At 59.9% G+C, this 26974-nt stretch overlaps 4 protein-coding genes across 4 annotated transcripts; 3 read left to right on the top strand and 1 right to left on the bottom strand.

Moving 5' to 3' along the window:
* The first annotated feature begins 880 nt into the window (after positions 1–880).
* On the top strand, positions 881–15275 carry STARD3 (StAR related lipid transfer domain containing 3). The gene is made up of 14 exons (XM_066336838.1): positions 881–1158; positions 3961–4038; positions 4244–4321; positions 4412–4465; positions 4569–4686; positions 5712–5807; positions 7028–7083; positions 7791–7883; positions 9080–9142; positions 10117–10212; positions 10689–10768; positions 11106–11210; positions 12375–12468; positions 14324–15275. The coding sequence occupies exons 1-14, from the start codon at positions 946–948 to the stop codon at positions 14426–14428; spliced, it is 1329 nt and encodes a 442-aa protein (XP_066192935.1). The 5' UTR covers positions 881–945; the 3' UTR covers positions 14429–15275.
* A 765-nt stretch (positions 15276–16040) lies between these two features.
* On the top strand, positions 16041–17564 carry TCAP (titin-cap). Its single transcript, XM_066336965.1, has 2 exons — positions 16041–16195; positions 16926–17564. Exons 1-2 carry the CDS (start codon positions 16050–16052, stop codon positions 17179–17181), a joined length of 402 nt encoding a protein of 133 aa, XP_066193062.1. The 5' UTR covers positions 16041–16049; the 3' UTR covers positions 17182–17564.
* A 1186-nt stretch (positions 17565–18750) lies between these two features.
* On the top strand, positions 18751–20707 carry PNMT (phenylethanolamine N-methyltransferase). The gene is made up of 3 exons (XM_066336839.1): positions 18751–18904; positions 19072–19279; positions 20272–20707. Exons 1-3 carry the CDS (start codon positions 18751–18753, stop codon positions 20705–20707), a joined length of 798 nt encoding a protein of 265 aa, XP_066192936.1.
* A 621-nt stretch (positions 20708–21328) lies between these two features.
* Positions 21329–26325, bottom strand: PGAP3 (post-GPI attachment to proteins phospholipase 3). Its single transcript, XM_066336615.1, has 8 exons — positions 26087–26325; positions 25345–25442; positions 25121–25273; positions 24218–24280; positions 24025–24086; positions 23451–23587; positions 22661–22865; positions 21329–21855 (listed from the first exon to the last, which is right to left on the bottom strand). Exons 1-8 carry the CDS (start codon positions 26277–26279, stop codon positions 21792–21794), a joined length of 975 nt encoding a protein of 324 aa, XP_066192712.1. The 5' UTR covers positions 26280–26325; the 3' UTR covers positions 21329–21791.
* Positions 26326–26974: the final 649 nt, after the last annotated feature.

The following is a 26974-nucleotide window of genomic DNA, read 5'->3' on the forward strand; positions in this document are numbered from 1 at the left end:
TTCCCTGAGCCTGGGACAGGGAGCAGCTCCTTCCCTGAGCCTGGGACATGGAGCAGCTCCTTCCCTGAGCCTGGGACAGGGAGCAGCTCCTTCCCTGAGCCTGGGACAGGGAGCAGCTCCTTCCCGAATTCTTCCCTGATCCTGGGACATGGAGCAGTTCCTTCTCTACTTCTTCCCTGATCCTGGGACAGGGAGCAGCTCCTTCCCTGATCCTGGGACAGGGAGCAGCTCCTTCCCTGATCCTGGGACAGGGAGCAGCTCCTTCCCGAATTCTTCCCTCATCCTGGGGCATGGAGCAGCTCCTTTCCTGCTGCCTCCCTGCTGCTCTGCCTGGCCCAGTTGGGCATCAGGCCCAGGGCTCTCTCCTGGCTGTGCAGGTTGGGATCTGTTCCAATGGGATGCCTGGCTCCCCAGGCTTTGCCTTCCCTACAGAGGGAAGGGTGGGGTGGCTCCATGATTTCAGGGAGTGCTCCCGAACCATTCTCAGATCACTTTTCTTGTGTCCATAGTATCTCCATGGGGTTTGGGGCTCCGTTTTCTTCTTCCACAACATTTTCATGCCGTTTGCATTTCCTTTCCTCGCTGTCTTGGCATCTCCAGGAGCTTTGGAGCCCCTTTTCCTACTGCCATGGCATTAAAACCCATCCAGTGCCATCCCCTGCCACGGGCAGGGACACCTTCCACTATCCCAGGTTGCTCCAATCTGTCCAGTCTTGCCATGGACACTTCCATGGATGTTCCAGGGATGGCACAGCCACACCTTTCTGTGCCAGGGCCTGACCACCCTCACAGGGAGGAATTTCTCCTTGGGATTCCATTTGCTGCAGGGATTATTTGCCGTCAGGGTGGGACAGGAGCAGGGGTGTGGCGAGGCCTGAGGGTCCCCTGGTGTGTCCCCGCAGGTGACGCTGCCGTGGCCGATGTCCCCGGAGCCGACCCCGGAGGATGAGCAAGCCCACGGACCTGCAGCACGACCTGGAACGCAGCCTCCCGGCCATCGCCTCCATCAGCTCCTCCTTCTCCCAGAGCCAGGGCTTCTCCCCGTACTTCTTGTCCCCGGAGAAGAGAAAAGCCATCTCGGATGTGAGGAGGACCTTCTGCCTCTTCGTCACCTTCGACCTGCTCTTCATCTCGCTGTTGTGGATCATCGAGCTGAATGTGAGTTGCAGGAAGCAAACCCGGGAATCTTTGCCCTTTTTAAACTCGGTTCCCTCCGTTGATTGCTCTGTTCCCGCACTCCCGGGACAGATCTTTGTTTGCTGTTCCCAGCGCTGGCCAAGGAGCCGCTGTTCTTTAGTGTAAACTAAAGTCCAGCTCGTTTCCTGCCTCGGGGCTTTGTCGGGGCTGTCCGGGGTTGTTAACACCGTCCCTTTGTTGTGCTGTAACGAGATCCAGGGCCTCTGGAATCACCGAGTGGAGCCAAATTCCCCTCCTGCTCCCCTGGCCTGATGCAAAGCTCCTCCCTGGGTTTGCTGCTGCCGTGTTCTCAGAGCATCAGAGGAGCAGGGGAGGATCCTCCAGGGGCTTCGATCCCAAAATTCTGCTGCTAATCTCCGCGTTGGGAAGCTGGAGGTGCTGCTCCACCTCCCAAGGGATTGTTGAGGGGGATGTGAGTGGTTTGATTCCCTCTAAAGCAACTCACAAGCTGCTGTGTTTGCTCTGTGTTGCAATAACAGGGAAAAATCCAGTTTATTTACCTCAGTCCTACCAAGTCCAAATCCCTCCCTGGGCTATATTTTGTTTTTATTTTCCTTGAACCGGCCCTGGCTGGTTTCAGGTACTCCATGTCCTCCTCTGGAACACCCGGAGCAGAGATGAACAGATAGACCCTGGGCTCTGGCCTGTATTTATCAGCACTGAATCCTGCTGCTCCCTCAACAGCTCTTATCTCTACCCTTCTTATCTCTGGGTGTCTGCACTTAACAGACTGTCGGGGCCAGCAGCTCCTCACCCTGCCCAGAGCCCCCTGCTCCCCATCCCCCTGTAGGAAAAACCATCTCCCCGCCAGCATTCCAGCGATGCCGATGCTGTCCTGCCCGCCCAGCTTGGACCCCAGCCCCCCTTGCCCTTGTCCCAGTCCTCTCACGGGGAGGTGCTGGAATTCCAGCCCCCAGGAATAATCCTGGCACGGTCACCAGGGTGATGGCTGAGCGTGGGTCGAGCAGGTAGCCATTAATGAGTGACTAAGTGCTGATATTTGGGCCCCGAGCTGAGATGCTGCATATTTAAAGCCATTAGAGCAGCTTATTTGCCTGGTTATGAAGAGCAACGGTTTGATATCATGACTAATGCCTTTTTTTTTTTCCCCTCCTTATTTTTTTTTTTTTTAAATCCAACCGTTTCCTTCGCTGTGAGATAAGCCGAGCAAATTGCCCCTCGTTAAAAGCAAACCGTAATTGTGCAGCCTGGGTGCTCTCAGAGCCAGGGAGATGCCTCAGGTGGTTCATCTGCCTGGTGCACAGCCTGTGTTTAAGCTGAAAACAACCCCCCTCAAAGCTTTCCCTGTGTCTCATCCTTTCCACAGCCATGGAGTTGGGGTGTGGGGATGAGGTTCTTGGTGGCCACTGAGCAAAGCTGGCCCAAATCCCATGGCACAGCCCACCTTTTCCCCCCCTCTTTTTGCCCCTTTGTTGTGTATTAAGCCCCATCCCAGACTGGGAGGGATCCCTTCCCAATCCCAGTGATTGCCTGTGGTACCCTTGGAATGCCAGGACACCCCTCTGCCAGGGACTGGCACCCACCAACTCGTTCCTCACAGCCCACCCACCACAAACACCCCCCAAAAACCATCCCCCAAAGCTCTCCTTGTGTCTCCACCCTCCTGCAGCATCCCATGGAGCCAGGGAGGGGGGAAATAGGCTCTCAGTGGCCACTCAGCAAAGCTGGCCTCAGTCCTGTGGCCACTGGTCAGCTGGAGGCAACAGCCCAGCTTCATCCCCCTCTTTTTCCTCCCTCTCTCTGGGTTTTAAGCCAGAGCCCTGACCCAGAGGGATCCTTTCCCAGTGGCTGCCCTTGGAGTGCCAGGACACCCTGGCTGCCAAGGACTGGCCCGAGATCCACCAGCTCATTCCTCACAGCCCATCCACCAGCTGCTGGCTCCACCAGCTCCCGGCCAGCTGGGTCCCTTCCAAAGCCATAGCCTAAAGGTGAAGCATTTGTTCCAGTTACCTGAGCCCTCCACTTCCTCACAGCCAGCCATTCCAGGCTCCCAGGATTTATGGTGGCCAAAGGACCAGGGCTGTCAGAGCCTGGATTAGCTCGGGATGAGTTTTTTTCCACGCTCCTGTCAATCCCAGAGAGTGTTTTTGCCTCTCTCAGATTCCGTGGCTGTGCATCCCCCTCTCCTCTCTCTTCCTCTTTGCCAGCACGTTTGATCCTGCTGGTTCCCTTCTTCCATCAGATTTCCTGGAGCACTGCTGGGAGCTGTAGGAAGCCAGCTGGAGGGAGAAGGGACCCCTCAGTGTTTTGCATGAGGAAGATCCTTAAATCCCCCCAGGTCTTCAGTGACCCCGAGACCCCCCACAGGAGGATGTTCAGTGTGTTAGTGAAGGTTCCTGAGGAACATTTTTCTTGTGGTTTTCCATTTATTTTCCTTGTCTCCTCCCATTCCTTTGGAATCTGCCAGGTGTCCATCCAGGGGCTCTGTGAGGAACTGGTGGCACTGGCTGTGCTGAGCCTAGGATTTGGGTGTTGAAAATCACCTCCTAAAGGTGTTTAATGTCTCCTCCTGCCCCACCCGTGCTCCTCACTGTGAATCCTGGAGGGAAACGTGTGGCAGGAAGTGTGTGGGATCCTCCCTGGCCCTGTGCTGGCAGAGGAGCTCACACTGGGCTTGTGGGACCATTTGTATTCCAGGTGCCTTCCCTGACCTGGCCACAACCCCGGGCACTGCTTGGCTCTTTCTCTCATTAGTTTCTTATCAGTGCACTCAACAGCTTCCTGCTTCCCTGTCTCCCTCAGACCAAGGTGGGCATCAGGGAGAACCTGAGGAACGAAATCATCAACTATGAATTCAAGACCTCGTTCTTTGATATCTTTGTGAGTATCTCAGCCTCCTGCAGGGCTCTGGAGCTCAGTGGGGCCGGGCGGATCTGGGGTCTCCCCTTGCCCACCTCGGTGAATCCCTCCTGGTGCAGTCTTGACCCATCTGTTCCCCAGGAGCTGGCGCCTGTCCCTGTCCCTCCCAGCACGTGGCAGAGTGGCCAGGGCAGTGACTGTTGTCTCTGGGTGTTTGTTGTTGCAGCTCTTGGCTCTGTTTCGCTTTGTTGTGCTGCTCTTGGGCTACGCCGTCGTCCGCCTGCGCCACTGGTGGGTCATCGCGGTAAGGAGGCACTCTGGCCTTGTCTGGGGGGAGTTTTCCCTCTCCTCCTGGGCTTCTCAAGGATCTGAGCTCTGTCCACTTGCTTTTCAGGTCACTACACTGGTATCCAGTGCCTTCCTGATCGTGAAGGTCATCCTCTCCGAGGTTGGTTTCCCTGGGCTCGCAGGAAAGTTGCTTTGTGATTTCTCAGTGCTGTTTTATTCCCTGTTTGGATCAATCCCTGTGGTTTCTGCTTCTTTCCACACAGCTTCTGACCAAAGGGGCTTTTGGGTATTTGCTTCCCATCGTCTCGTTTGTCATTGCTTGGCTGGAGACCTGGTTCCTGGATTTTAAAGTCCTAACTCAGGAAGCAGAAGAGGAACGATGTGAGTATTTTTGCTCCTCTCTGATGGGAGTTGGGCAAATCCAACCAGACCTGGGTTTGCTGCTGCTCTGGCAGCGCCTTGATCTGACATTTCTGGGAAAGGGATCTCCAGGCTGGCTGGGATGGGAAGTGCCTGACTCAATTCTGTTATGGTCAACAAGTCCCTTCAGGGGCAGAAACACCAGATTATAAAAAGCATCTTTTAATTGAGAGGAGAAAAATGTGCCAGATTTCCCAATGGCTGGATCCTGCAGCCAGACCTGCTGGAGACAGAGCTCAGCTCTGCATAGGAGAAAGTGTTTGGAATCAGGGAAACAAATGCCAGGCAGAGTGTTGGACTCCCTGTCCCTGATATCTGTGTTTGGATCTGGCTGGAGCCCTTTCCAGGAGGGCTGCTGGAGTCGCAGACACATTCTGTGGCACAGGGTGAGTTATGGGGTGTGAAATTCTGCGGCCTGTGGTTTCTGAGGTCACGCTGAGCAGGGACTGAGGCTGACCTAATGCTTCACACATCACCCTGTAGCTTCCAGGGTCCTTCTAGGGAGCTGACCTGCAATAGCTGCCCATTCCTACGGCACCACAAGGAGTTTGTCCCTCTCCCAGGAGCCACTGGCTGGGAAGTGGCACCAAACTAAAAGGGGCATTTGTCAGGCGGGGCTCAGTCAGAAATGCTCTGACTGGAAAGCACCAGAGGATGTTTGGGTCTTGCAAGGAGGCTTTAAGTTGAAAAATGATCAAGTGTTTAATGCCTCTATTGGATTAGTCTCAGGTTCCAAATTGCTTCCAGGGGAAGCTCTTATTTAATTAGATGCTTAATCGCCTTTGGATTATTTGACAGGCAGAAGAGCCCATTGATCTCCAGGGCAGATAAAACATCTCAGACAAAAGATGAGGCAACAGGGGCTGAGGCTGGCTGGTGTCAGTGGGAAAACACATGGGAAAACGTGGGAAACAAGAGGGGTTTTGGGCAGGGCTGGGGTCTCAGAAGCTGCCAGGTGTTAAATATCCTTGTGCTCCCATTCCCAGGGTTCCTGGCAGCCCAGGCTGCAGCCTCAAGGCCACTGCTGTACCCCCGAGCCCTCTCCGAGGGACAGTTCTACTCCCCACCTGAGTCCTTCGCAGGTAAGGTCACCTGTGCCACCACCTTGCTTCCTGTGCTCATCCCACCATGGAATTCCTCACCTCCATCTTCTCTTCCCCGAGCTCTGCCTCGTTATCCCAACCCTTGGCAGAGCCTCCAAGGACTGGCACTGCAAAAAAGGGTCCCCTCTCTGTGCCTGCACCTGGGCTGGGGTGGCACTGCCACGCTCTCCACGTGACATTTTTTCATCAGAGCCACCCTCAGCCCTGCTGCAGCTCCGTGGGGAACTGGAGCCTTGTGTGGGCTTGGGATTAAATGCTGTGAGCTGTGTGCTTGGGAAATGCTGCCCTGGGGTGAGGGCACGGGGGTGGGTGGTCACAGGCAGGTGAGGATAAGGGCTGGTGGCTGTGTCACTGCCCTGTGCTGGCACTGGAGAGCTCCTGGCATGGGAGTGGGGACATCTCAACTGGATTGTCCTGATGTAGCTGACACCTGGGATGAGCTCAACCTTCTGGAGCATTTGTCCTGGTGTAGCTGAAACCCGGGATGAGCTCAGCTCCCCAGAGCAGTTGTCCCAGTGTGGCTGACACCCAGGACAAGCCCAGCTCTTTGGAACATTTTTCCTGGTGTAGCTGCCACCCAGGACAAGCTCATCTCCTCTGGAACACTTTTCCCAGTGTAGCTGACGCCCAGGACAAGCCCAGCTCCTCTGGAACACTTTTCCCAGCTCTCTGGAGCAGTTGTCCCAGTGTGACTGACACTCAGGACAAGCTCATCCCTCTGGAACACTTTTCCCAGTGTGGCTGTCACCCAGGATAGGCTCAGCTCCCTGGAACACTTTTCCCAGTGTGGCTGACACCCAGAACAAGCCCAGCTCCTCTGGAACACTTTTCCCAGTGTAGCTGACACCCAGAACAAGCCCAGCTCCTCTGGAACACTTTTCCCAGCTCTCTGGAGCAGTTGTCCCAGTGTAGCTGACACAGGGATGAGCTCAGCCCTCTGGAATAGTTGTCCCAGTGTAGCTGACACCTGGGGATGAGCTCAGCCCTCTGGAACACTGTTCCTGGTAAAGCTGACACTCAGGATGAGCTCAGCCCTCTGCAGGGCCAAGCAGGTGTTCAGGGAGACAGGGCCAGAGTCATCCTCACTGGGAGCCCTTCCTGTAAGGGACAGGGATCAGACACTGTCCCCCATGAGAAGGAAGGGAGGTGGTACCTGTCGGGTGTTCATTAACTGTGAGTTAATTGCTGCTTCCCCGTAGGCTCAGACAACGAGTCTGATGAGGAAGGTGTGGGGAGGAAGGCCTTGACAACTCAGGTAAACGGGGCCTGGCCCTGCCCTCAGCTCCAGGCTGATCTGGGGCTGCGGGAGTCTCCCCAATCTTGTGGTCCCATCAGGTTTTGCTGTCCCCCATTCCAGACCCCTCAGCTCTGGGGACATTTGGCTGAGCCTCCCCTGTGCCACGGGGCTGGTGGCATCCTGATCACTGCAGGAGGGGTGGTCTGAGCCCCTCAGCTTTGTCCTACTTCCCCAGAGCTGTGTGCTCTTCCCTGCAGCATCCCACAGGGATGTGTTCTGGCTCTGCTCCTGCCTGCTCGTCTCCTTTCCCCCTTCCATCCCTTTGGTCACATTCTGGGATGAGGCCATCACTTCACCTGTCCCCTGTGGCTTGAGGGGTGGCCCTTGACCTCCCCAAAACCTGGCTGGGCACAGGCTTTGTGCCCTTTTCCAAGAGATTCTGCTCCTGTTCAGCCCCGGTTCTGGCTGCTCCAGGAAGGAAGCTGCACATCCCAGAGCCCTTTGCCTGCTGGAAACCTTCCTGCTAAGGCGGGAGCAGCTGGTGTGTGGATCCAAGCCAGGGTGGGGAGCGTGACTTGGAGCTCCAAAACGAGGCCTCTGTGACCCAAATTAAGAGATTTCTGATCCCCTTTCCCTCTGCCAGCCCAGAGAGGGGGGAGCAGCCTCACGCTCACTCCTCGAGCTGCCTGCACGCCCAGCTAATGAAATCCTCCCTTCTTTCCCAGGAAAAGGAGTATGTCCGACAAGGCAAAGAGGCCATGGAGGTTGTGGACCAAATCCTCGCCCAGGAGGAGAACTGGAAGTTCGAGAAAAACAATGCAAGTGTGGTTTTTCCTCCCCAGCTGGCAGAGGGCATGGATGGCTTAGCAAAAACCGGGACAAACGAGGCTTTGGAAACCTCCTTGCGCCATGAAAAATTAACAAGCGTTACAATTACCTGATTGAATTAGGAATCTATTCCAGTTCAGTTAAATGTAAAATCCCCTCTTATTTAATTAGACGTTTAATTGCCTTGCAGTTTGACAGGAGAGGGCCCTTCCCTCCTCCCTCTGTCCAGAGGGTGGGCAAAGGTGGCTGGATCACCTTTGGGATGCAGAGCCATGGGAAGGAGTGGGGGAATGCTGATCCCACAGCTCCAGCCCTGCCCTTGCTCCATGCCCAGGTGCCTTTGAGCCTGCTGGGGGCCCAAACTGGAGTCTTGGCCCATGTGGGGCACTAACTGCTCTTCCCCCCCCCCAAAACCACTGGTGTCCCCCTTCCCCAGCACCTGGAACCTGGGTGGGTGCTGGGGTGTAAATTTGGGCTGTGGCTCTGCTGTCTCCTGACTTTTCTGGGGTGCACAGAGCTTTTTTCTCTCTCTGAAGACTGAAGAGAAAGAGGAGGGCTTTGCCCCCCAAACCCAACCTTGTTTCATGAGCTTGAAACACGACTTTGGTGTGTGTTGGGGGGGTGAGGGGTGCGAATCCTGCAAACTGCTGTCTCATCTGGTGTTTCAAATTCCCCTGTCAAGTGATCCTTTGTCTGATGCCAAACTAGCTGGGCAGATTGTTTTCTTTTTCCAAAGGGGGATGGATTTAAATAGACTAATCAGAGTTTAACACAGGGCTAACGATGAAAGGTTTTCGTCTGCCCATCCCCGGCCCCTCAGGGGAGGCTCCTCTCAGCCATAGGTAACACCAGCAGCGCTGGCAGCAAACCCCCTTCTCACCCCGGTGCTGCCACAAAGAGAATGTGACCTTGACGTGGGGTTTGCAGCCTGGCACGGGGCAGATTCTTTTTCTGTCTCATCCCTGCTGCCTCTCTGGATATTGTTTTGTTGATGGAAATCCAGACACGGCCAACTGAAATGTGCTCGGGGCGGTTTCTGCGCCGAGGTCACTGCTTGGGGTGGGGGACAGGAGGTGGCTGGGGGCTGCAGGGGGTGACAGGAGCCTCAGAGTTTTAGCAAAGTTCACCCTAAACAGAAGCAATCCCTTTTACTGATAAAAACACAACTTTCTCATCTCTTACGCAGGACTTTGGTGATGTTGTTTACACTTTTGAAATCCCTTTCCACGGCAAGACCTTTATTTTAAAGGTAAGAACATCCTCGGGCTGATTCCTTGGTCTCTTTGGCACAGGGGAAGAGCCACGGCTCAGCTTTCAGGACAGGTCAGGCTGCAGAACACACTCCCTGTGCTTGAGACAGATGAACAGCACTAGGGAATCTCTCCAGGAAAACCCCTTGGCCAGCAGACAAACTCCCCAGTAAATATCCAGGGCCCCAGACTCCGCTGGTTAAACTCAGGAGCAGGTGACTGCGAGACTCGCTTCCAACCCCAGCATCTCGGACTAATCTGACCAAGGAGGCTAATTGGAACTAATTGCCAGCAAGGCCAGGGCTGAGCGTGCGTCTGCTGCTGCCTGGCACCGGGCAGAGCCTCTCGGAAGTGCCTTGCTCCGTGCCCTCTCCCAAGCTGGAGTGGCTTGGCTGGGAACCACGCTTTAATGAAGCGTCGGTGCTGCCGTGGCTTTTCTTTGTTCCAGTGCATATGTTGCCTCGCTGGCAGGAGCTGCCAGTGGAGCAGCTCTGTGCTCACCAGCAAAAGCTGGATGGTCCCACTTTGCTGCTTTAACCGTTTGCCTCCGAAGATCCCCGCTCCCGTGGGGATTGTAAGGGGGGGGAATGGAATGGATGCTCTGTGTGTGCTGGAGCTTGGAATGGCTTGGGGGAGAAAAAGAAAACAGTCAAAAATGCAACTTCCTGAAGCAATGGTGCATGGGGAAGTGCTGAGGGTGGGAGAGGGGCAGACAGACAGGCAGAGCTCAGTGGCTCCCAAATCCTGAGGTCTGTGTGTTTTTTCTGACCCCATGTGTGCCCTCCAGGCCACTGGGAGCACTGGGACAGAAGGGTGACTGGCGTGGCTTTGCATGGAGGGGAGCCAGGCAAACCTCACCCCTCCCCTCCCCCGTGATCCCACTGGTCCTTTGTGTTTTGCCCTGTTTTCCTTAAAAATAATCTCCCCCAAGGGGAGCAGAGGGGCTGGCTGACTGCTCTGGCTCTGTCCTCAGGCTTTCCTGCAGTGCTCTCCCGAAATGGTTTACCAGGAGGTGATTCTGCAGCCCGAGAAGATGATCCTGTGGAACAGAACAGTGGCAGCTTGCCAGGTGAGCGTGCTGGACAAAGATGGCTTAATCACAGGAGCTCCTTGGAGCGGAGAGCTGGAGCTTCCCCATCCAACACAGGCTGCTGGCAGTGCTGGGGCTGGATCCCAGTCACCGAGGCGTTAAATCTCCGCCGCTCATCCGTGCGCTCCGCGCGCTCCGCGGCAGCCGGCTGCACGCCTGTGCCCGGCCAAGAGCCCGAGAGGTGGGCAGGGATGGGGGCCAGGGCTGTGCCAAACCTGCCTCTGCCTTTTGGGAGGGTCTGGGCCTCGTGGTGGGGAGCTGGAGGTGACACCTGTGCCCCCCAAAAAGTCGGGAAGTGAACCCATGCGGGCACCGCTCATCGCCCTCTGCCCCAAAAGACCCTCTGGTCTGATCCCGGGGCTCATTTGGGGGAGGATTTGCTGTGTGTCCTCTTGGCACGTGCACAATCTGAGCAAATCTCCTTTCTTTTTATTTATTCCCCTGCCCTCCCCCAGATCTTGCAGCGGGTTGAGGACAACACGATCGTCTCGTACGACGTGGCGGCCGGAGCTGCCGGCGGGGTGGTGTCCCCAAGGTCAGTTCATCCCACCCAAACACCCCTCAAACTACAGGAAAACCTCTCTGGGGCACTGGGAATGCTCTGGGCTGCTGGGAGCTCTGGTGTCACCGTGGTAGAGCTGGTTGGCTGTGCAGGTAACGCTCCCAAGGGCGAGCAGCCCCTGAAATTTCCTCCAGACACTCTTGGCAGGAGAGCTCCAAACCTCGGTCAGTCGGGCTGCCAGATATCAGTGCTCGGCTCTGCTTTGTCCCTGTGTTGACACAGCCCTGCCACAGCCTCTCCCAGCAGTCCAGAGAGCAGGATCTGCCCCTTCCACATCCCAGGTGTGTTTTTAAGCCCTTTCTTTTCGCAGGGATTTCGTGAACGTGCGTCGGATCGAGAGGAGAAGAGACAGGTACGTTTCCTCAGGGATGTCGACCACGCACAGCCTGAAGCCTCCGCTCTCCAAGTACGTCAGGTGAGAGGCAGGTGCTGTTTTTTTAGCTGAGATCACGCACTTCTCCAGAGCTTCAAGGCAAAGAGCCACTTAACTGCAAGCCCTGCTGCCTTCCTGGCAGGATTTGCAGGAAGCTGAGCTATTTGTGGAGCTGAACCTCGCTTCCCTTGTTCGTCTCCCTTTGTTCAAGAAACTCTCTGCGCTGTCAGCAGTGCTGGGGCGTTTCCCAGCTCGGGGGAGTGGAGGTGCTGACCAGTAACAGCAACGAACCCCCATCCCAGTCCCACATCCTGTTTATGTAACTGTTCATTCCCAAACAGGAATTTGAGGGGCAGTAAACAGCTGGCTGTGGCTCCGAGCCTCTCGCGTGCCTTTTGCTCCTCATAAACCGTTCGCTCACCGAATTTGAGGCATTGAGGGGGGTGAAACGAGGGTGGACCAGCTCCCAAAATCTCAGCAGGGCTTTGGCCTCTCCCCTCCCAAAGGGACAGGCTGGTGATGGATCCCAGCAGGGTCGGGCTCATCAGACAAGGACTCCTTGTTCCTGCCGGGGCCCAGCTGTGCTGCTGCACTCTGACTTTGGTTTTCTCAATAATCTGGTTAAAGCAATTGACATTTTATCTCAGAGCCCTTAGAGCTGCCTCACTCTGTTTAGGAACTAGGGACTTTCAGGGCCTGGAAAAATCCTTTAAGGAACGCACACAGCAAAAATAGCGTGCTCTGAAGAGGGAAGGGAAATCTGTATTTGGGCTGTGTGTGCACAGCTCCCGTCTCAGAGACGGATCAGATGGTGCCGGGAAGGATCTGGGGGTTGGAGTGACAAGTGCTGAGCCTGACCTGAGCACACAGAGCTTCCTGAGACCTCTTATTTGCACCCAGGGTTGTGCCTGGGAAAGCTTCCCATGGGAACAGCTGGCACGATCCAGAGGCAGAGCTGCTGCTCCACTGGCAGCCCTGGCACCAGAGCTGCCAAGGCACCTGTGGGAAAGCTGCCCTGCCGTGCTGGCTCGTGTACCTGGAGCCAAGGCACACACCTTCCCAGGCTCCCAGCATCTGCTCCAGCCCCACTGGGCTCTGGTCTTCGCTGCCAGGCTCAGCTCCGTGCGGTGCATCCCAGAGCCACAGAGAATCCCAGCCAGAATTCCAGCCTGGCTCTGCCTGACCTTCTTAGCTTTCCCTCCGCAGGGGTGAGAATGGACCTGGAGGATTCATCGTCCTGAAATGTCCCAGCAATGCCAAGGTCTGCACCTTCATCTGGATTCTCAACACGGATCTGAAGGTAAAGCCGGTTGCTGGGTGAGGCCTCTGTGTCCCAGCACAGCTCTCCCCTCTGCCCTGGGATCCAGCAGCCCAAGGCCCTGCTCAGGGATCCCAGCAGCCATGGAAGTGGCCCCTTAGCAAGCACTGACCTGAAGGGACTCAGGTTTGGCAAGTGGAGGTTAAACTACTCCAAAATCCTCCTTCTTTCCCAGAGGGAGTTTGGGAAGCTCTTCCTTACCTGGAAGCTCTTCCTTAATATCTCACTTAGGGGTTTCACTTCTGAGTGCAGGACTGGGGGATAGGAGCTTTTTATCCTCGTTGGTGACCAAACCGTTTTGAGGCACGGGAAGTTTTATGCTCCCGGGAACACTCCAGAGGGGCAATTCCCTTCTCCCGAGCTCCCTGGCACGACCACAACCACCCAAAAATCCACCCCCGGGGGAACGAGCTGCCCCGGGTCCGCAGTTATTTGTGGAGCCGCGTGTCCTTGCCGGTGTCCCGGACAAAAGGCAGCGCACGGAGGGACCGGGATGGGAGCGGGAGCGGAGTTGGCCCCGTTCCTTCCTCCGCGGAAGGTTGACGTGGTAACGGCGCTGCCGCAGCAGCACAAAGGCTCCATTCATCCCTCGGCTGTGCTGCAGCGCTGCGGCCCCCTCCTCTCTCCTCCCTTCCCCTCCCACGGCCCCCTCCCTTCCCCCAGAGCCCAGCGGCTCCTGCCTGTCTTGCCAAACGCTTCGGGAAAGGTTTTTGGGGAAGCGCCGAGAGCGGCACGGAGCAGAGCGTTGCCCTTCCCGCCCCGTTGTGCCAGGGATGTGTTTTTCCCTCCGTGGATCTGGCGCCCATCACGGGCAGGTTTTGGGGAGGGTAACAAAACCCCCCCACCCCGCGATGGGGCTCGGAAAGAAAAGAGGTTCCTTGTGCTTCCCGGGCCGAGCTCCCGGCGCCGCCTCCGCCGTGGAAGGAATGCCGAGCTATTAATAACCCCCCAAGTGCTCCCACCGCCTTCCCCGGGGGCTCTGCCAGCGCCCAGACCCCTCCGCAGCTCCTCGCTCTTCCCTTTGGCCCTGGATGAGTATTTATAGCCCGTGGCTCATCCCTTCCTGCTCCTTGGGGGAGCGAGGATTCCTCACGTGTGTGTGTTTGGGTCCGGAGCTGCTGTCGGGAAGTGGCTGGAATGGCCCCTGGAGCGGCGGCCTCGCACTTTTCCTGCCCCTGTGCCCGAGGGAAAACCTGCTCCAGGAAAAGATCTGTGTTGGACCACCCCAATCCCATGGGAGGAGAGTGTCCTGTGCCTGCCTGACCCTCGGGATGGGTTGGTCACTCATCCTTCTGTGCCCCTGGAGCAGTTCCCAGCCCTGCCTCAGCTCTCTCCCCCCCAAGAGACAAGGATTATTATTTTTTCATGGATCTCCCACCACGGAGCCAAGGCCGAGGCGGTGGGGGGTGAGTCGTGCAGGGCTTTTTTAGAGAAATCCAACCACATTGCGGTTCCTCCCCCGGATTGAAGCTCCCTGGGAGATGCAGCTCCGCACAGCGGTGCTCCTGCATCCCTGGATCCCTCTGGGCTGGGCTGGGATGGGGGCAGACCCCAGCCCCTACCCTCATTTACGGCTTCTGCATCCCTGGAATGGGATGAGATGGGGGACAGTCCCCAGCCCAGCCTTTATTTAAGTCCCTGGAGCCCTTCAGAGACAGGCTGAGTGCAGCCCCCAGCCTCAAATCCTCTTGTCCCTGAACACCCTGAAGTGGGATGGGAGCAACCCTCAGCCCTTGTTCATGGCTCTGTGTCCCTGGAACCTCCCAGGGTGGGATGGGGACAGCTCCCAGCCCCAAATGGTCCCTCACGGCCCCATGTCCCTGTCCTGTGTCCCCAGGGTCGCCTGCCCCGGTACCTGATCCACCAGAGCCTGGCCGCCACCATGTTCGAGTTCGCCTTCCACCTGCGCCAGCGCGTGGCCGAGCTCTGCTCCAAGCCCTGAGGACATTCCAGTGCCCTCTCTGCTCTGCGGGGATGGGGACAGGACCCTGCACCCGCCCAGGGAGGGGTCCCCCCACTACCAGCCATGGGCTGAGCCGGGGGGGCTCAGCCCCTCCTGCCACCACGGTTACCCCTAATCGGGGGCCCTGGACCTGACTGTTCCGTGCCAAATCCCTGCCCTGCGCTCCCCGGGGGCTGGACCGGGCCCCCCCTGCCCCACAAAGGGGTTGGAGGCTCAGCTGGCACCCCCAGATTCCTGTTGCTGCGCCCCAATTCCGTGAGGAAGAGGGGACAGAGGTGGTGGCCGTGTCGGTGAGGACTCAGCTGAGCCCTGTCCCAGGCTCTGCTCCTCCACCAGTGGGTGAGGGCACGGTTTGTGTCACAGTCTGTGTCACAGTTTGTGTCCCCCCACACCCATCATGACCCCGGGGCTGTGCCCCCCACCCCGGCGACAGTGCTGGGGTCCCCCAAAAATCCTCCCCTTGGCGCTGGCCGAGCCCCCTCCTTCCCAACCCCGCAGCTGCCGGCGGAGCCAGCGCGGGATTTGCCTTAAGCAGAGACTTTGATGGTTTTTGGGGGTGCGGGGGGGGGGTTGTGGGGGGTGGGGGCGCGGGGGCGACTGCGTTTCTCTACCTGCGAGCGCCGTGTGCTGCTCTAAAAACAGCAGCAGCGGCAGCAGCTGCGGCAGCAGCGCGGGGCCGCCCGCACGTGGGGGCTGCGCTGCGAGAGGGGGGCACCCACAGCCCCTCCCGGGGGGTCTCTGCACCCCCCAGAGGCCTGGGGGGTCCAGCCCCCAGCCCCTCACCCCAAATCTGTGAGGGCTGAATTAAAGCCTTGCACTGTTTGCAGCTCCGTGTCACCCGTGTGCCCTTTGTCACCCAGTGGATCGAAGGGGTGCGGGGAGATGTGCGGGTGGGGTCACCCTGAAGCCCCCCCAGCACCCAAGGGTGGGGTCTCCTGGGTCACTGGCCATGAGTGACACTGTCTCCCACCCCGTGGTGGCACTGGCAGCTCTCTCAAGCTGGAGCATTTCTATCTGCAGCAGCTGTCCCCAGTGCCCCCCCAGCCCTGGGTTCATCCCTTGGGGTGGGACCCCCGTGCTTGGGGACAGCTGGGGGGGCTGGAACCCCACGTCCTGTCTGTCACCAGCCATGTCCACGTGAGCCCTGGGTCACTGCCACCTAACTGCTGGCCCTACAAATAGCTCATTTGGGGGTCCCTACAGCCCCAAACCCCTGTCCTTGTTGGGGGGACACACCGGGAAGGACCCCAATGTCCCTCTGAGGTCAGCGGTGCGGCCGCTGTGGGTGGCACTGCGACGGCACAGAGGTGGCACGTGGCACCCCAGTGCTGTGGGGGTGACAGGGAAAGGCCAAACGTGCCCTGGGCCGATGCCAAGGGGGGGTCCTGCTGGTGCCATCACGTTGCTGGCAGGGTCAGCCCCACGTCCCCATGGCGGGAAGCAGGGGGGGGACACACCCCTGGGTGCCACACACGTGTCGAGGTGCCACCGCCCCCGCTGTCCCCCCCCTGGCAGCGCCCGGTGCCAGCGGCGTGTCCCAAAATAGCCCCAGCGGGGCCATAAAAGCAGGGCGGGCACGGGGGGGGAGGAAAACAGCACCATGGTGGGTCCTGGCGTGGTGGGGGGCTCCAAGGGGCTGCTCTCAGCCCGCCTGGGCTGCTGCGTTCAGGAGCAGGACGTGGGGCGGAAAGAGACCTTCAGTGCTGAGTGGCTGGACCTGGAGCTCAAGACCCGGCCCGAGGACGGGTGAGGGGCACGGCCTGAGGGGTGCCAGGGGGTGCCAGGGGTCTGAGGGGCACTGGGGACACGGGGGGCACTGGGTGCTGGAGGATTGGGTGGGGATTTTTGTGAGGATTGGGGTTGTGGGGAGCTCCAAGGGTTCGGAAATATGGGGTTTCTGTGGGATCAGGGGGGGCTTCAAGTGTCTCAAATTGTGGGGTCTCCATAGGGGTTTGGGGGGCTCCTAATGTCCCTAAATAAGGAGCGTTCATGGGTTTGAGGGGTGGTTCCAAGGGTTCCAAAACTGGGGGTTTTCATGGGGGCTTGGGGCTGTAGGAGACTCCGAAGATGCTGATGGGGTTTTGGGCAGCCCAAAGGTCCCAAACTCGGTTGTTTCCATGGGGATTTTGGGTTGTGAGTGGGCTCCAAGTGTCCCAAATTATGAGGTTTCCAGGGGGTCTTGGGGCTTCCTGAGAGTTCCTGTGGGGTCAGGGAAGTTCCAGGATCAGGGTGTCCAAGAGGGATTGGGAAGGTCGCAGAGTTTCCTGTAAGGAAATGGGGGGTCCTTGTGAGGTTGGGGATTCCACAAGGGGCCAGGAGAATGTGGGGGTCTCCAGGGGGTTGGTTCCCGTTGGCCTGAGTAGGTCCATGGGACATGGGGGTCTCCAGGGGTCCTGGCGGGGTGGGGTGACCCCAAAGGCTCAGCACAGGACATGGGGGGGTCTCTCCCACACCCCCACGAGTGCCCCGTGCCCAGGTGGTGCCGGCGGGAGGTGGACACGCAGCGCCGGGAGACGCTGGAGCAGCGCGGGGCCGTGCGGGTCTTGGAGCAGCGCTCACCCTGGGGGCTGCTGCGGGTGGGGGTCTTGGGCCAGCCCCTGACCCAGCACCTCCTGCCCTACGCCCGCACCCTCCCCGTGCCCCTCTTCGCCCCCTCAGACCTCCGCGGCGCCAAGGGCGGCATTCCCCGCACCCTCTCCCGCTCCCTGTCCCACGAAGCCCAGCGGGGCTGAGCGTGGCACGGGGGGCGCTGGGGAAGGTCGGGGTTGGGTGGGGGGCAGGAGGATGATGTTGGGGGGGCTGAGGGGATCCACGCGGCTGGGTCTGCTCAGCCTCCCCGAAGAAGAGGACAGGAGCACAGAAAGGCGAGGGCAGGTGGGGGTGGGCTCCCATTCACCTGGGACCCCACCCCGCTCTGGGCGTCGTGGAGGCCGGTGGGGATGAGGACCCCGCGGGTCGGGGGGGCTCCCACCCTTCGGGGGGCTCCCGGTAGCTCCGGCGTGACTCAGTTTCCCTGGCGAAAAGAAGGGAATGAGAGGATGAGGAACGCTGAAAGCCGCCCGGGGCTGGAGGGCGCCCTGGGTGGGCTGCAGGGGGGTGGGGGGCTGCGCTGGGCTTGTACGAACCGTGGTCTTTGTACGGCAATAAAACGCCTACCTTGGCACGGCAGCGTCTTCTTTGGGGGGGTAAAAGGGTGGGGGGCGAGTTTTAGGACGAGAGGGAGGATTTGTGGGATGGGGGATGGAAGAAGGGAGAAACTGAGGCACAGCAGCTGGAGGGTCCCGGTGTCTTATGGGACTGGGGGGGGTCTGGGTGAGGGGGGGGTTGTGCTTATATAACCCCCCCCCCCTGCATCGCCCACCTGGTGCCAGGATCCGCAGTGCCCAGATTAGCTGTTCCCACTCTGGATCCCGCTGTCCCTGGGTCCCCGCCAGGCCCTGTGCCCTCCCTGTGCCCTCCCTGTGCCCGGCCCCAGCCGGTCCTTCCTCGCAGGAGCCGCCTGTCCCTCCACCTCCCGACTGCTCCGGCACAGGCAGGGTTTGGGTTCTTCCAGTGCCGCCAACCCCAGAAATTGGTCCCACCCTGCTCCTTATCCCGGGATGCTGGGAGCACTGGGAGCACTGGGAGCACTGGGAGCACTGGGAGCTGGCAGAGAAGGTGCTGGCTCCTGCCAGAGCTGGGCTGAGGTCCAGCACGCTCAGCTCACTGGTGGTGGAGAGCTCAGATGTGCCCCATCTCAATCACTTCCCATCCCCATCCCAAACCCCGCTTCATTCCAATGCCTTTCCATCCGAATCCCAATCTGAATCCCTTTTTTATCCCTTCTCATTCTCGTCCCCATCCCATTCCACCCCCAGTACCTCCACATTTCCATCCCCATCCCATTCTAATCCTTTCCCACTCCCATTCCACACCGTTCCTGTCCCTTTCCATCCCCATCCCCTTTTTACCCCTATCCCAATCCCTCTCCATCCTCATCCCATGGGACACTTATCAGCAGGGCTGGGGCAGCACAGAGGGGTCACAGCCACGTCTCGGAGTGGTGGGGACAGAATCTCCCGGGCCCAGGGACAGGATTCCTGGATCCCCACAACCCGGGAAGGGCGGCGGAGCCGTTATCAGCTCCGGGATGGATCCGGCCGCGGCCCCGGGGCGCTGGCGCTAACCGTGTTAGGCGGGATGGATGATGGATGGAGGGATGCAGGGTGGATGGATGGAGCCGTCGCGGCTCCCCGCGGCCCCCCCGGGCCGGGCAGGGATAAAAGGCGGCGGCGGAGGGGCCGGAGCCGCAGCCCCTCGCCATGAGCAGCCCGGCCGCGCTCCGTGAGGGCTACGAGCACTTCGACCCCCGCGCGTACCTGCGCAACAATTACCTCCCGCCCCGAGCCGACTTCTCCTCCGAGGAGTTCGTGGTGCCCTGGAAGCTGCGATGCCTGGCCGAGACCTTCGCCAGCGGTGAGGGGAAGGCGGCGGGGACCCCCCCTCTAAGCCTGGCAGTGGGGTGGGGAAACTGAGGCAGGGAGCACCCGCGGTCGGCTTCTCTGGCCCTTCCTGGTTTTTCCCGGTTCCCTGGATGGGTTTGGGGACCCCCCAACCCCCAACGTGTCCTGTCCCCTTCCCAGGTGAGATCCGGGGGAGGACTTTGATCGATGTGGGCTCGGGCCCCACCATCTACCAACTGCTGAGCGCCTGCGACCACTTCGAGGAGATCGTGGCCACCGATTACCTGGCGGTGAACCGGGAGGAGCTGGGCCGGTGGGCGCGGGGCGAGCCCGGAGCCTTCGACTGGAGCCCCTTCATCCAGCACGTCTGCAAGATCGAGGGCCGCGGGTAGGGGGGCAAGGGGGGGCACGGGTGGGCAGCGGGATCCCAGGAGGAGGGTGGTGTGTCCCCAAAATTAACGGGATCACAAATCCAGCTCCCCATAGATTCTGAGCTGACCCCTGTAGAACGATGTCCCCGAATCCAATGGGATCACAGCCCCGTTTTCCCACAGATGCTGAGGTGATTCTTACGGGACCATGTCACCAAAACCCCATAGCATCACATCCTAACAGACTCTGTTCCCAAATCCCATGGGCTCAGCCCTATGTCCCTGAAGATGTTGGGGTGATCCCTGCAGGATCCCAGCCTCACACATCCATGGAATCCTGTCTCTATCCCTGTGGATGAAGGGTCGATCTCCAGCCTGTCTGCATGTCCTTGTGGGTGCCCAGCTGACCCTGTTCCCATGTCCCTGTGGCTCTTGGATCAACCCCTCCTGGATCCCAGCCCCACATCTCTGCAGTTGATCCCCAGGAGATCCTGTCCCTTTGTCCCTCTGTGTTGGGTTTGCCCCAGTGGAATCCTGTCCCTGGGTCCCTGTAGGTTCTGTACTCAGCATCCCACCGCACATCCCTGCAGGATCCTGTCCCCTTGTCCCTGAGTGCGCTGGATCCCGCCTGGATCCCACCCCCACATGCCTGTGTGTCCCAGCTCAACCCCAACCCCTACTTCCCTGCACAATCCCACCCCGTACCCCTGCAGAATTCCATCCTCACATCTCTCTGTGTGCTGGGTCGATCCCACACCTTTCCACGTGCCAGCTTCTTCCTGTCCCCACGTCTCTCCCTGCGCTGGATTGATCCCATTCCCATATCCCTGCCTGCAGCATCCATCCCATCCCCACACTGGCCTGGGTGCCAGGTTAATCCCTAATCTCCGCGGATATTCCATTGCTCCCATCCCCAGGGATGCGTTTGCCGGGTCCATCCTTTCCCCACATTCCCAGGGCTCCATCCCACTCCCCACCTCCCTTTTCCCCTGTTCCCCCCGCCCCTCAGGGAGCCGTGGCAGGACAAGGAGCGGCGTCTCCGCCAGCGTCTCCGGCGGATCCTGCCCATCGACGTGCACCGCCCGGAGCCGCTGGGAGCCCCTCTGCGGCCGCCCGCCGACGCGCTGCTCTCCGCCTTCTGCCTGGAGGCCGTGAGCCCCGACCGAGCCGCTTTCGTGCGAGCTTTAGCCCACGTGGGCAACCTGCTGCGGCCGGGGGGCCACGCACTGCTGCTGGGAGCCCTGGGCGAGTCCTTCTACCTGGCGGGCGCCGCTCGCCTGCCCGTGGTGCCGCTGCAGGAATCGGACGTGCGGGAGGCGCTGGCGGCCGCCGGCTTCGCGCTGCGGGAGCTGCGGAGTTACGCGATGCCCCCCGCGCTCCGCACCGGCGTGGACGACGTGGACGGAGTGTTCTTCGCCCACGCGCAGAAACCGCTGGAAGCCTGACGGGGGGGATGGGGAATTCCTCGGGAATTGCCGGGAAATGTCACTCTGTCCGGCAACCCGAAGGGTGGGTTGGGATCGACTCGGACTCGGCGGCTGGTTGTGGGGATGGATGGTGGTAATAAAGGCTGAGGTTGTGGGAAAGGATGGAGGTGCTGAGGGGGCGCATGGAGAGAGAGGGACCCCTGGGTGGGGAGGGAAATGGGGCACAGGGTGGGAAATGGGGTGAAGGTCAGGAGGAGGATGGGATGGGTGGGTGCATTCACAGTACGGGGGGAAACGGGGCACAAATGGGGGTGCAGAGGGCAAGGACAAGGGGTGCAGGAGAGGGCAGGAGTGAGGGATATGGGGTACGCTGGGGGGTTTGGGGAACACTGAGGGGGTTTGGGGCACATGGAGGGAATTTCGGGGCACACGGCGTGGGACACAGTGGAAGCAGGGTGGGAAATGGGGCGCAGGGACAATAAGGGGTAAGGGGTGCACTGTGGGGTGACAGCCAAAGGGAATGGGGTACACTGGGGGTGGGGGAGGGCAGACATGGGGGCTGGGTATGGGATGGGGGGCACAGGGTGCCCTTGGGGCAGGGAGGGGACACTGGGAGAGGGGACAAGAACCCAGCACGGCACAGATTAAACTCAGCTTTATTCACATCCCACGAGACACCCAGGGAGGGGGAATGGGGGGGCACAGCCCCTCTGGGCCGGGAGGGGGCACACCCAGCCCCAAGGCACCCACACAACACCCCCCACCCCTGCCAGAGCCACCCAGCAGGGTCCCCCCATGCACACAGACCCCCCTCAATCACCCACGTGTCCCCCCAGCAGCCACTGTCACCTCATGGGGGTCCCCAGCTCAGCACGGGGAGGGTTTAGGGGGGGCTCAGCTGTCCTTGACCCCTCTGTGCCCAGCAGTGGGGGGGTTCCCACCCCCCCGGGGAGATGTGGGGGGCACGGGGGAGAAAAACCAACCTCAGAAGGCAACCGGGGGGGGCAGGAGGCTGTGGCCCGGGGGGGCCAGGGGGTCTCTTGGCACAGGGCAGGGCAGGGCCCTGGGGGGGCACCAGGGGTTTCACCCCCCCCCGGCAGCTCTAGTCCACTTTGAAGAGGTCGGATTTGGCCTTCAGGAGGTAGAGGCTGTCGTCCATCAGGAAACTGGGTGGGGGGGACAAGGCAGGGGCTGAGGGGGAGGCTCAGAGCCACAGCTCCCATTGCTGGGTGGGGAGGGGGGATTTTGGGGGAGTTCTGAAGCCAGCACTGAGCACAGCAACCCCGGGGCTCATGGGGCACAGCAGAGGGGTCCCTCCAGCACCCCACGGGCAAGAAGGGGAACCCCAGCACCCTGATTTAAAAAAAGGGGGGGTCTGTGCATGCCATGGGCAAGAGAGGGACCATAAACATCCCATGGGAAACCCACAGGACAAAAGAGACCCCGAGCACCCCAAATTATCAAGAGGCATCCACCCAGAGTGATGTGGGCAAGAGAGGGGCACCCAGCATCCCAAGTGAGGTTCCCCAGCACCTCGATTTCAAGGCTGAGGCTCCCAGCACCCCATGAAAACTGAGGGGGACCCTGAGCACCTGAATTTTAACAGGGGGGTACCCAGCTCTGGACAAGAATGGGGTCTGCAGCACCTTGATTTTAAGGGTGACACTTCCAGCACCCCATGGATCAAAGTGCACCCTGTGCACCCCAATTTCAAGAAGGGGCCCCCAGCACAGCTTCCAACACCACAGTTTCAAAGGTGAGACTCCCAGCATCCCATGAAAACTGAGGGAGGTCCCAAGCACCCCAATTTCAGGTACCCAAAGAATCCCTTCTCCCAGCACTCCCATCACCCCCTGGCCACAACAGAGCCCCCCAAACCCTGGGTGGGGAAAGCGCCGCACCCCTGAGAAAAACGAGGAGCCCCTCACCCCTATTTTTACCAAACTGGGGAGGGGATGAGGGGTCACTGACCTGTAGAAGAGCACGTTGAGGGGGATGGTCCCGATGTGCCAGAGCGCGTGGGCGTCCAGCACCCAGAGCAGGGGCGGGAAGTCGAGCAGCTCGAGCAGCGCCAGCGCCTGGAGCAGCAGCACGGCGGCCGCGCATTTCCACACGTGCGGGAGGCGCCGGCCCTGCCGCAGGCACCACCGCAGCCACCACGCCACCGTCAGCATTCCTGGGAAAACCGCGCCGCGGGGAGGGAGGGGTCAGGAGTGCCCGAGGGGGTAAGCGAACCTCGGTTAGAATTCCTGGGAAAATTCCTGGGGGATGAGGGACTGGGTGAGGGGGGAGTGCCCGAAGTGTGTCAGTATTCCTGGGGAAGTGGGAGAACACAGGGAGAGGGGGTAGTCAAACCCCAGTGTGGTCAGTATTCCTGGGGAAATGGGGAGCTCAGGGATATGGGGATACCAAACTCTCTGGTCAGTATTCCTGGGGAAATGGGGAGTTCAGGGATATGGGGATACCCAACTCTCTGGTCAGCATTCCTGGGGAGCTCAGGGACAGGGGACACCCAGCCCCCTCCAGTCAGCATCCCTGAAAACGTGAGGGTTCAGAGACAGGGAATACCCAAAGCCCTGGTCAGCATCCCTGGGGAAATGGGGGTTTAGAGACAGGGGGGTTCAGGGATGGGGAGGACACAGACTGGCCCCTGGCACAGCCCCAGCAGAGCCCAGCACTCCCCAGCCTGGCTGCAGCTGGCCCAAATAGCTCCCAGTCCATCCCAGTGCCTCCCAGTCCATCCCAGTGCCTCCCAGCTCACCAGCAGCAGCGTTGGCCACCAGGTTGTAGCCGTAGTCAAAGCGCACGAGGCTCAGGTAGGAGATGTGGCCAGCGAGGAAGAGCAGGAGGAAGGCCCTGAAGAATGTGATTAAGGCCGGGCGCTGCAGCCCCAGCGTCCTGTGAGGAAGGGGCATGGTCAGTGTCCTCCCAGTACGGCCCAGGGTCCTCCCAGTACGGCCCAGGGTCCTCCCAGGTGCTCCAGTGATGCCCAAACTGGCCCAACAGAGGCCAGCACCTTCCCCAGCAAAGCCCAGTGCTCCCCAACATGGCCCAGCATCTCCCAGTATAATCTGAGTGACCCCTAACACAGCCCCAGCACAGCCCAGTGGCTGCTAGTAGAGAATTGGCAAGGTCCAGTGACCCCTCCCAGCATCACCCAGTGCCTCCCAGTACAGCCCAATGCCTCCCAGTACACTCCTCAGTCTAGCTGTAGCTGGCCCCAGTGCCTCCTAGTCTGGTCCCAGTGTGGCCCTGCAGCCCCCAGCCAAGCCTCAGGACAGCCCAGTGCCCCCCAGTCTGTCCCCAGTGCCCCCCAGTCCAGCCCTGGTGCTCACCTGACACAGCACAGGTACACGGAGTGCAGGACGACGGCCGAAGCACAGAAATAATCCAGTTTCTGTGGGATTTGGGATGGCTGAGCCGTGCTGGCAGTGTGGGAAGTGGCAGGGGGGGGTCTGGCACCCCCAGGTGGGGCTGGAACAGGACCCCAGGGGGCTTGGGGACACTCTGGGGGTGCCACTCCCTCACCTCCGTCAGCGCCGTGTCCCTCGTGTGGAAAACGGTGGACCAGAACCAGGCGTTTAAGGAGACCTGGGAAAGGGGGAAATTTGGGATTTGGGGAGGATGTGGGTCAGGATCCCCCCTGGTCAGGCCTCAGCTCCCCCTCATTTGGGATGGGATGGAGGGGTGGAACAGCTGGAGCTGGGTGGGATCAGGAGGTTATGGGGAAGATCTGGGGGAAGGGGAGGGGAAAAAGGGAAGGAAAATGGAGGGGAAAGGGAAGGGGAAGAGAGTGGAAGAGGGAAGGGGAAGGAGAAAAAGGGAGAGAGGGGAGAGGGAGAAGGAAAAGAGAGGGGAAGGGAAAAGAGAAGAGGGAAAGGGAAAAGGAAGAGAAAGGAGGAGGGAAAGGACAGAAGGGAGAAAGGAAAAGGAGGAAAAAAGGAGGGGGGGAAAAGAAGGAAGAAAGGAGGAAAAGGAAAAAGAGAAGGGGAAAAAGAGAAGGGGAAAAAGAGAAGGGGAAAAAGAGAAGGGGAAAAAGAGAAGGGGAAAAAGAGAAGGGGAAAAAGAGAAGGGGAAAAAGAGAAGGGGAAAAAGAGAAGGGGAAAAAGAGAAGGGGAAAAAGAGAAGGGGAAAAAGAGAAGGGGAAAAAGAGAAGGGGAAAAAGAGAAGGGGAAAAAGAGAAGGGGAAAAAGAGAAGGGGAAAAAGAGAAGGGGAAAAAGAGAAGGGGAAAAAGAGAAGGGGAAAAAGAGAAGGGGAAAAAAGGAAAAAGGAAAAAAGGAAAAAAGGAAAAAGGAAAAAAAGGAAAAAAGGAAAAAAAGGAGGGGAAAAGAAAAATAGAAAGAAAAAGAAAAAAAAAAAAGAAAAAAGAAAACAAAGAGGAAGGGACAGCGGAAAAGGGACGGGGGGGGGAAAAGGGAGGCGGGGCTCACCCAGGCGAAGGCGACGCAGGTGGGGTAGGTGGGGGCGGCGGGGGGCACGGCCGCCCGGTAGCGCAGCAGCATCACCAGGCTGGCCAGGCCGTTCAGGAAGGAGGCGAAGGCGGAGGCCGGCTCCTGGAAAAACAGGAACCGGGAGAAGGGCCACTGGGAGGGGACAGGGGGGTCAGAGGGCACGGGAGGGACCCTGACATCCCCCGCCCAGGGACCTCGCTCACCTTTCCATGGAACTGGGGCACGCGGTGGCCGCCCTGCTGGTACAGCCGCACCGTCAGCCACATGCACTCGTACTTGCACTCATCCCGGCACGTCCAGCCTGAGGGACACACCAGTGCCTCCCAGTATGCGCCAGTGGGCAACTGGAATGGGTGAGGTTCACCCCGTGGTACCAGCGATCCCACCTCCCAAGCCTCACTCGGCATCATTGAACAATCTGGGAGGAGACCCAGCCGTGCCCATGGTGACCAGCAGCATGGCCCAGTAGCTCCCAGTATGGCCCAGTGTCCCTCCCGAGAGTTCAGGGATGTACAAACTGGTCCAACACTTCGTCAGGCAGAGTCCAGTGTCCCCTCAGTACGGCTCAGTGACCCCACTTCACAGTCCAGCACCTCCCAGTATAGACCAAAATCATCCCAGTAGCCACCAGCATGACCCAGTGACAAACAGAACAGACCAAGTGACCCTTAACACAGCCCCAGCACAACCCAGTGACCGTCAGCATAGAGGCGTCGTGATCCAGTGACCCCCCCAGCACCACTCAGGGCTTCCCAGTCCCGCCCCGGTACGACCCAACAGCTCCAGTCCAGCCCCAGCCCTTCCCAGTTCGGCCCCAGCGCCTCCCAGTAACCCCCAGACCGCCGGGGGCGTGGCTTCAAATGGGGCGTGGTCTACGAGAGGGCGCGGTCCCATGGGGGGCGTGGCTCTGAGGTCCGTCAACCAATGAGCGCGGGGGGGCGGTACCTGTCAGGCCCATGTAGAGCGGCTGCCGGGCGCGGAAGTGCCGCAGTGCCGCTCCCGAGCAGTTCTGCCGCTCGCAGCGGCTCAGGCACTCCCGGTACAGCGGTTCCCGGTCTCCCTGCGAGCCCCAGGCCGGGCCCGGCGCCGCCGCCGCCGTGAGAAGCAGCAGCAGCAGCAGCGCGGCCCGCGCCGCCATCGCCGCCCGGCCCGGCCGCTTCCGGCCCGCCCCGGAAATAGGGTCGGCGCGGGGCACTATGGGATATACCGCCCCCCGCCGGTCGCGGGAGGTGATGGGATACAGTCCCCCGAGCGGGAGGATCATGGGATATATCCCCCGCGTACGCTCTGCAGAGGGTAATGGGATTTATCCCCCTCAGTTACGCTCTGCAGAGACTGATGGGATATATCCCCCCATGGGGCCCGGGCATCCCGGGGCCCTGCGGGGACATTCCAGTGTCCTGCGGCGATCGGGGGCAGTTCAGGGTCCGGGAGCAGCGCGGCCTGAGGACCTGAGTGGTCCTGGCCATGCGGGACCCCCGGCAGCGGCCGTGGGATGAGGTGCCGGTGGCGTCCTGGCCTGAAGTGACAGTGATGTGCTGGATCCCCGTTCCTGCCCCCATGGAAGGCGGGGCCCCAACACCGAGAGCCCGGGCTCTGGGGGCTCTTCCCTCGTGGCAGCCTCGGTGGCACATGTGGAAGCACAGGCTGGGGTGACATAAGGGTACATGCTGGGCAGAACCTGCCCCGTGCGGGGGTCACCTCCTGGCCCCCCATGGCGGCTGCTCCTGGTGCAGTGCCTGGCTCTGCCCAGCCGGGGGGTTCGGGTGAGGTCCCCATTTGTGGGAGTCCCCACCTGGGGAGGACCCCGAGTTCCAATACCCTCTGTGTGCC

Source organism: Sylvia atricapilla, chromosome 27, assembly GCF_009819655.1.
Source record: "Sylvia atricapilla isolate bSylAtr1 chromosome 27, bSylAtr1.pri, whole genome shotgun sequence".
Classification (NCBI taxonomy): Eukaryota; Metazoa; Chordata; class Aves; order Passeriformes; family Sylviidae; genus Sylvia; species Sylvia atricapilla.

Coding starts and splice junctions, on each gene's coding strand:
- STARD3 (XM_066336838.1), top strand. CDS start 946: ATGAGCAAGCCCACGGACCTGCAGCACGACCTGGAACGCAGCCTCCCG. Junction 4,039..4,243: donor CCTCGTTCTTTGATATCTTT/GTGAGTATCTCA, acceptor TTGTTGTTGCAG/CTCTTGGCTCTGTTTCGCTT. Junction 11,211..12,374: donor CCGCTCTCCAAGTACGTCAG/GTGAGAGGCAGG, acceptor TTCCCTCCGCAG/GGGTGAGAATGGACCTGGAG.
- TCAP (XM_066336965.1), top strand. CDS start 16,050: ATGGTGGGTCCTGGCGTGGTGGGGGGCTCCAAGGGGCTGCTCTCAGCC. Junction 16,196..16,925: donor AAGACCCGGCCCGAGGACGG/GTGAGGGGCACG, acceptor CCCCGTGCCCAG/GTGGTGCCGGCGGGAGGTGG.
- PNMT (XM_066336839.1), top strand. CDS start 18,751: ATGAGCAGCCCGGCCGCGCTCCGTGAGGGCTACGAGCACTTCGACCCC. Junction 18,905..19,071: donor GGCCGAGACCTTCGCCAGCG/GTGAGGGGAAGG, acceptor TCCCCTTCCCAG/GTGAGATCCGGGGGAGGACT. Junction 19,280..20,271: donor TGCAAGATCGAGGGCCGCGG/GTAGGGGGGCAA, acceptor CCCGCCCCTCAG/GGAGCCGTGGCAGGACAAGG.
- PGAP3 (XM_066336615.1), bottom strand. CDS start 26,279: ATGGCGGCGCGGGCCGCGCTGCTGCTGCTGCTGCTTCTCACGGCGGCG. Junction 25,443..26,086: donor GCTCTACATGGGCCTGACAG/GTACCGCCCCCC, acceptor TGTGTCCCTCAG/GCTGGACGTGCCGGGATGAG. Junction 21,856..22,660: donor CTCAACGTGCTCTTCTACAG/GTCAGTGACCCC, acceptor CCCCCCACCCAG/TTTCCTGATGGACGACAGCC.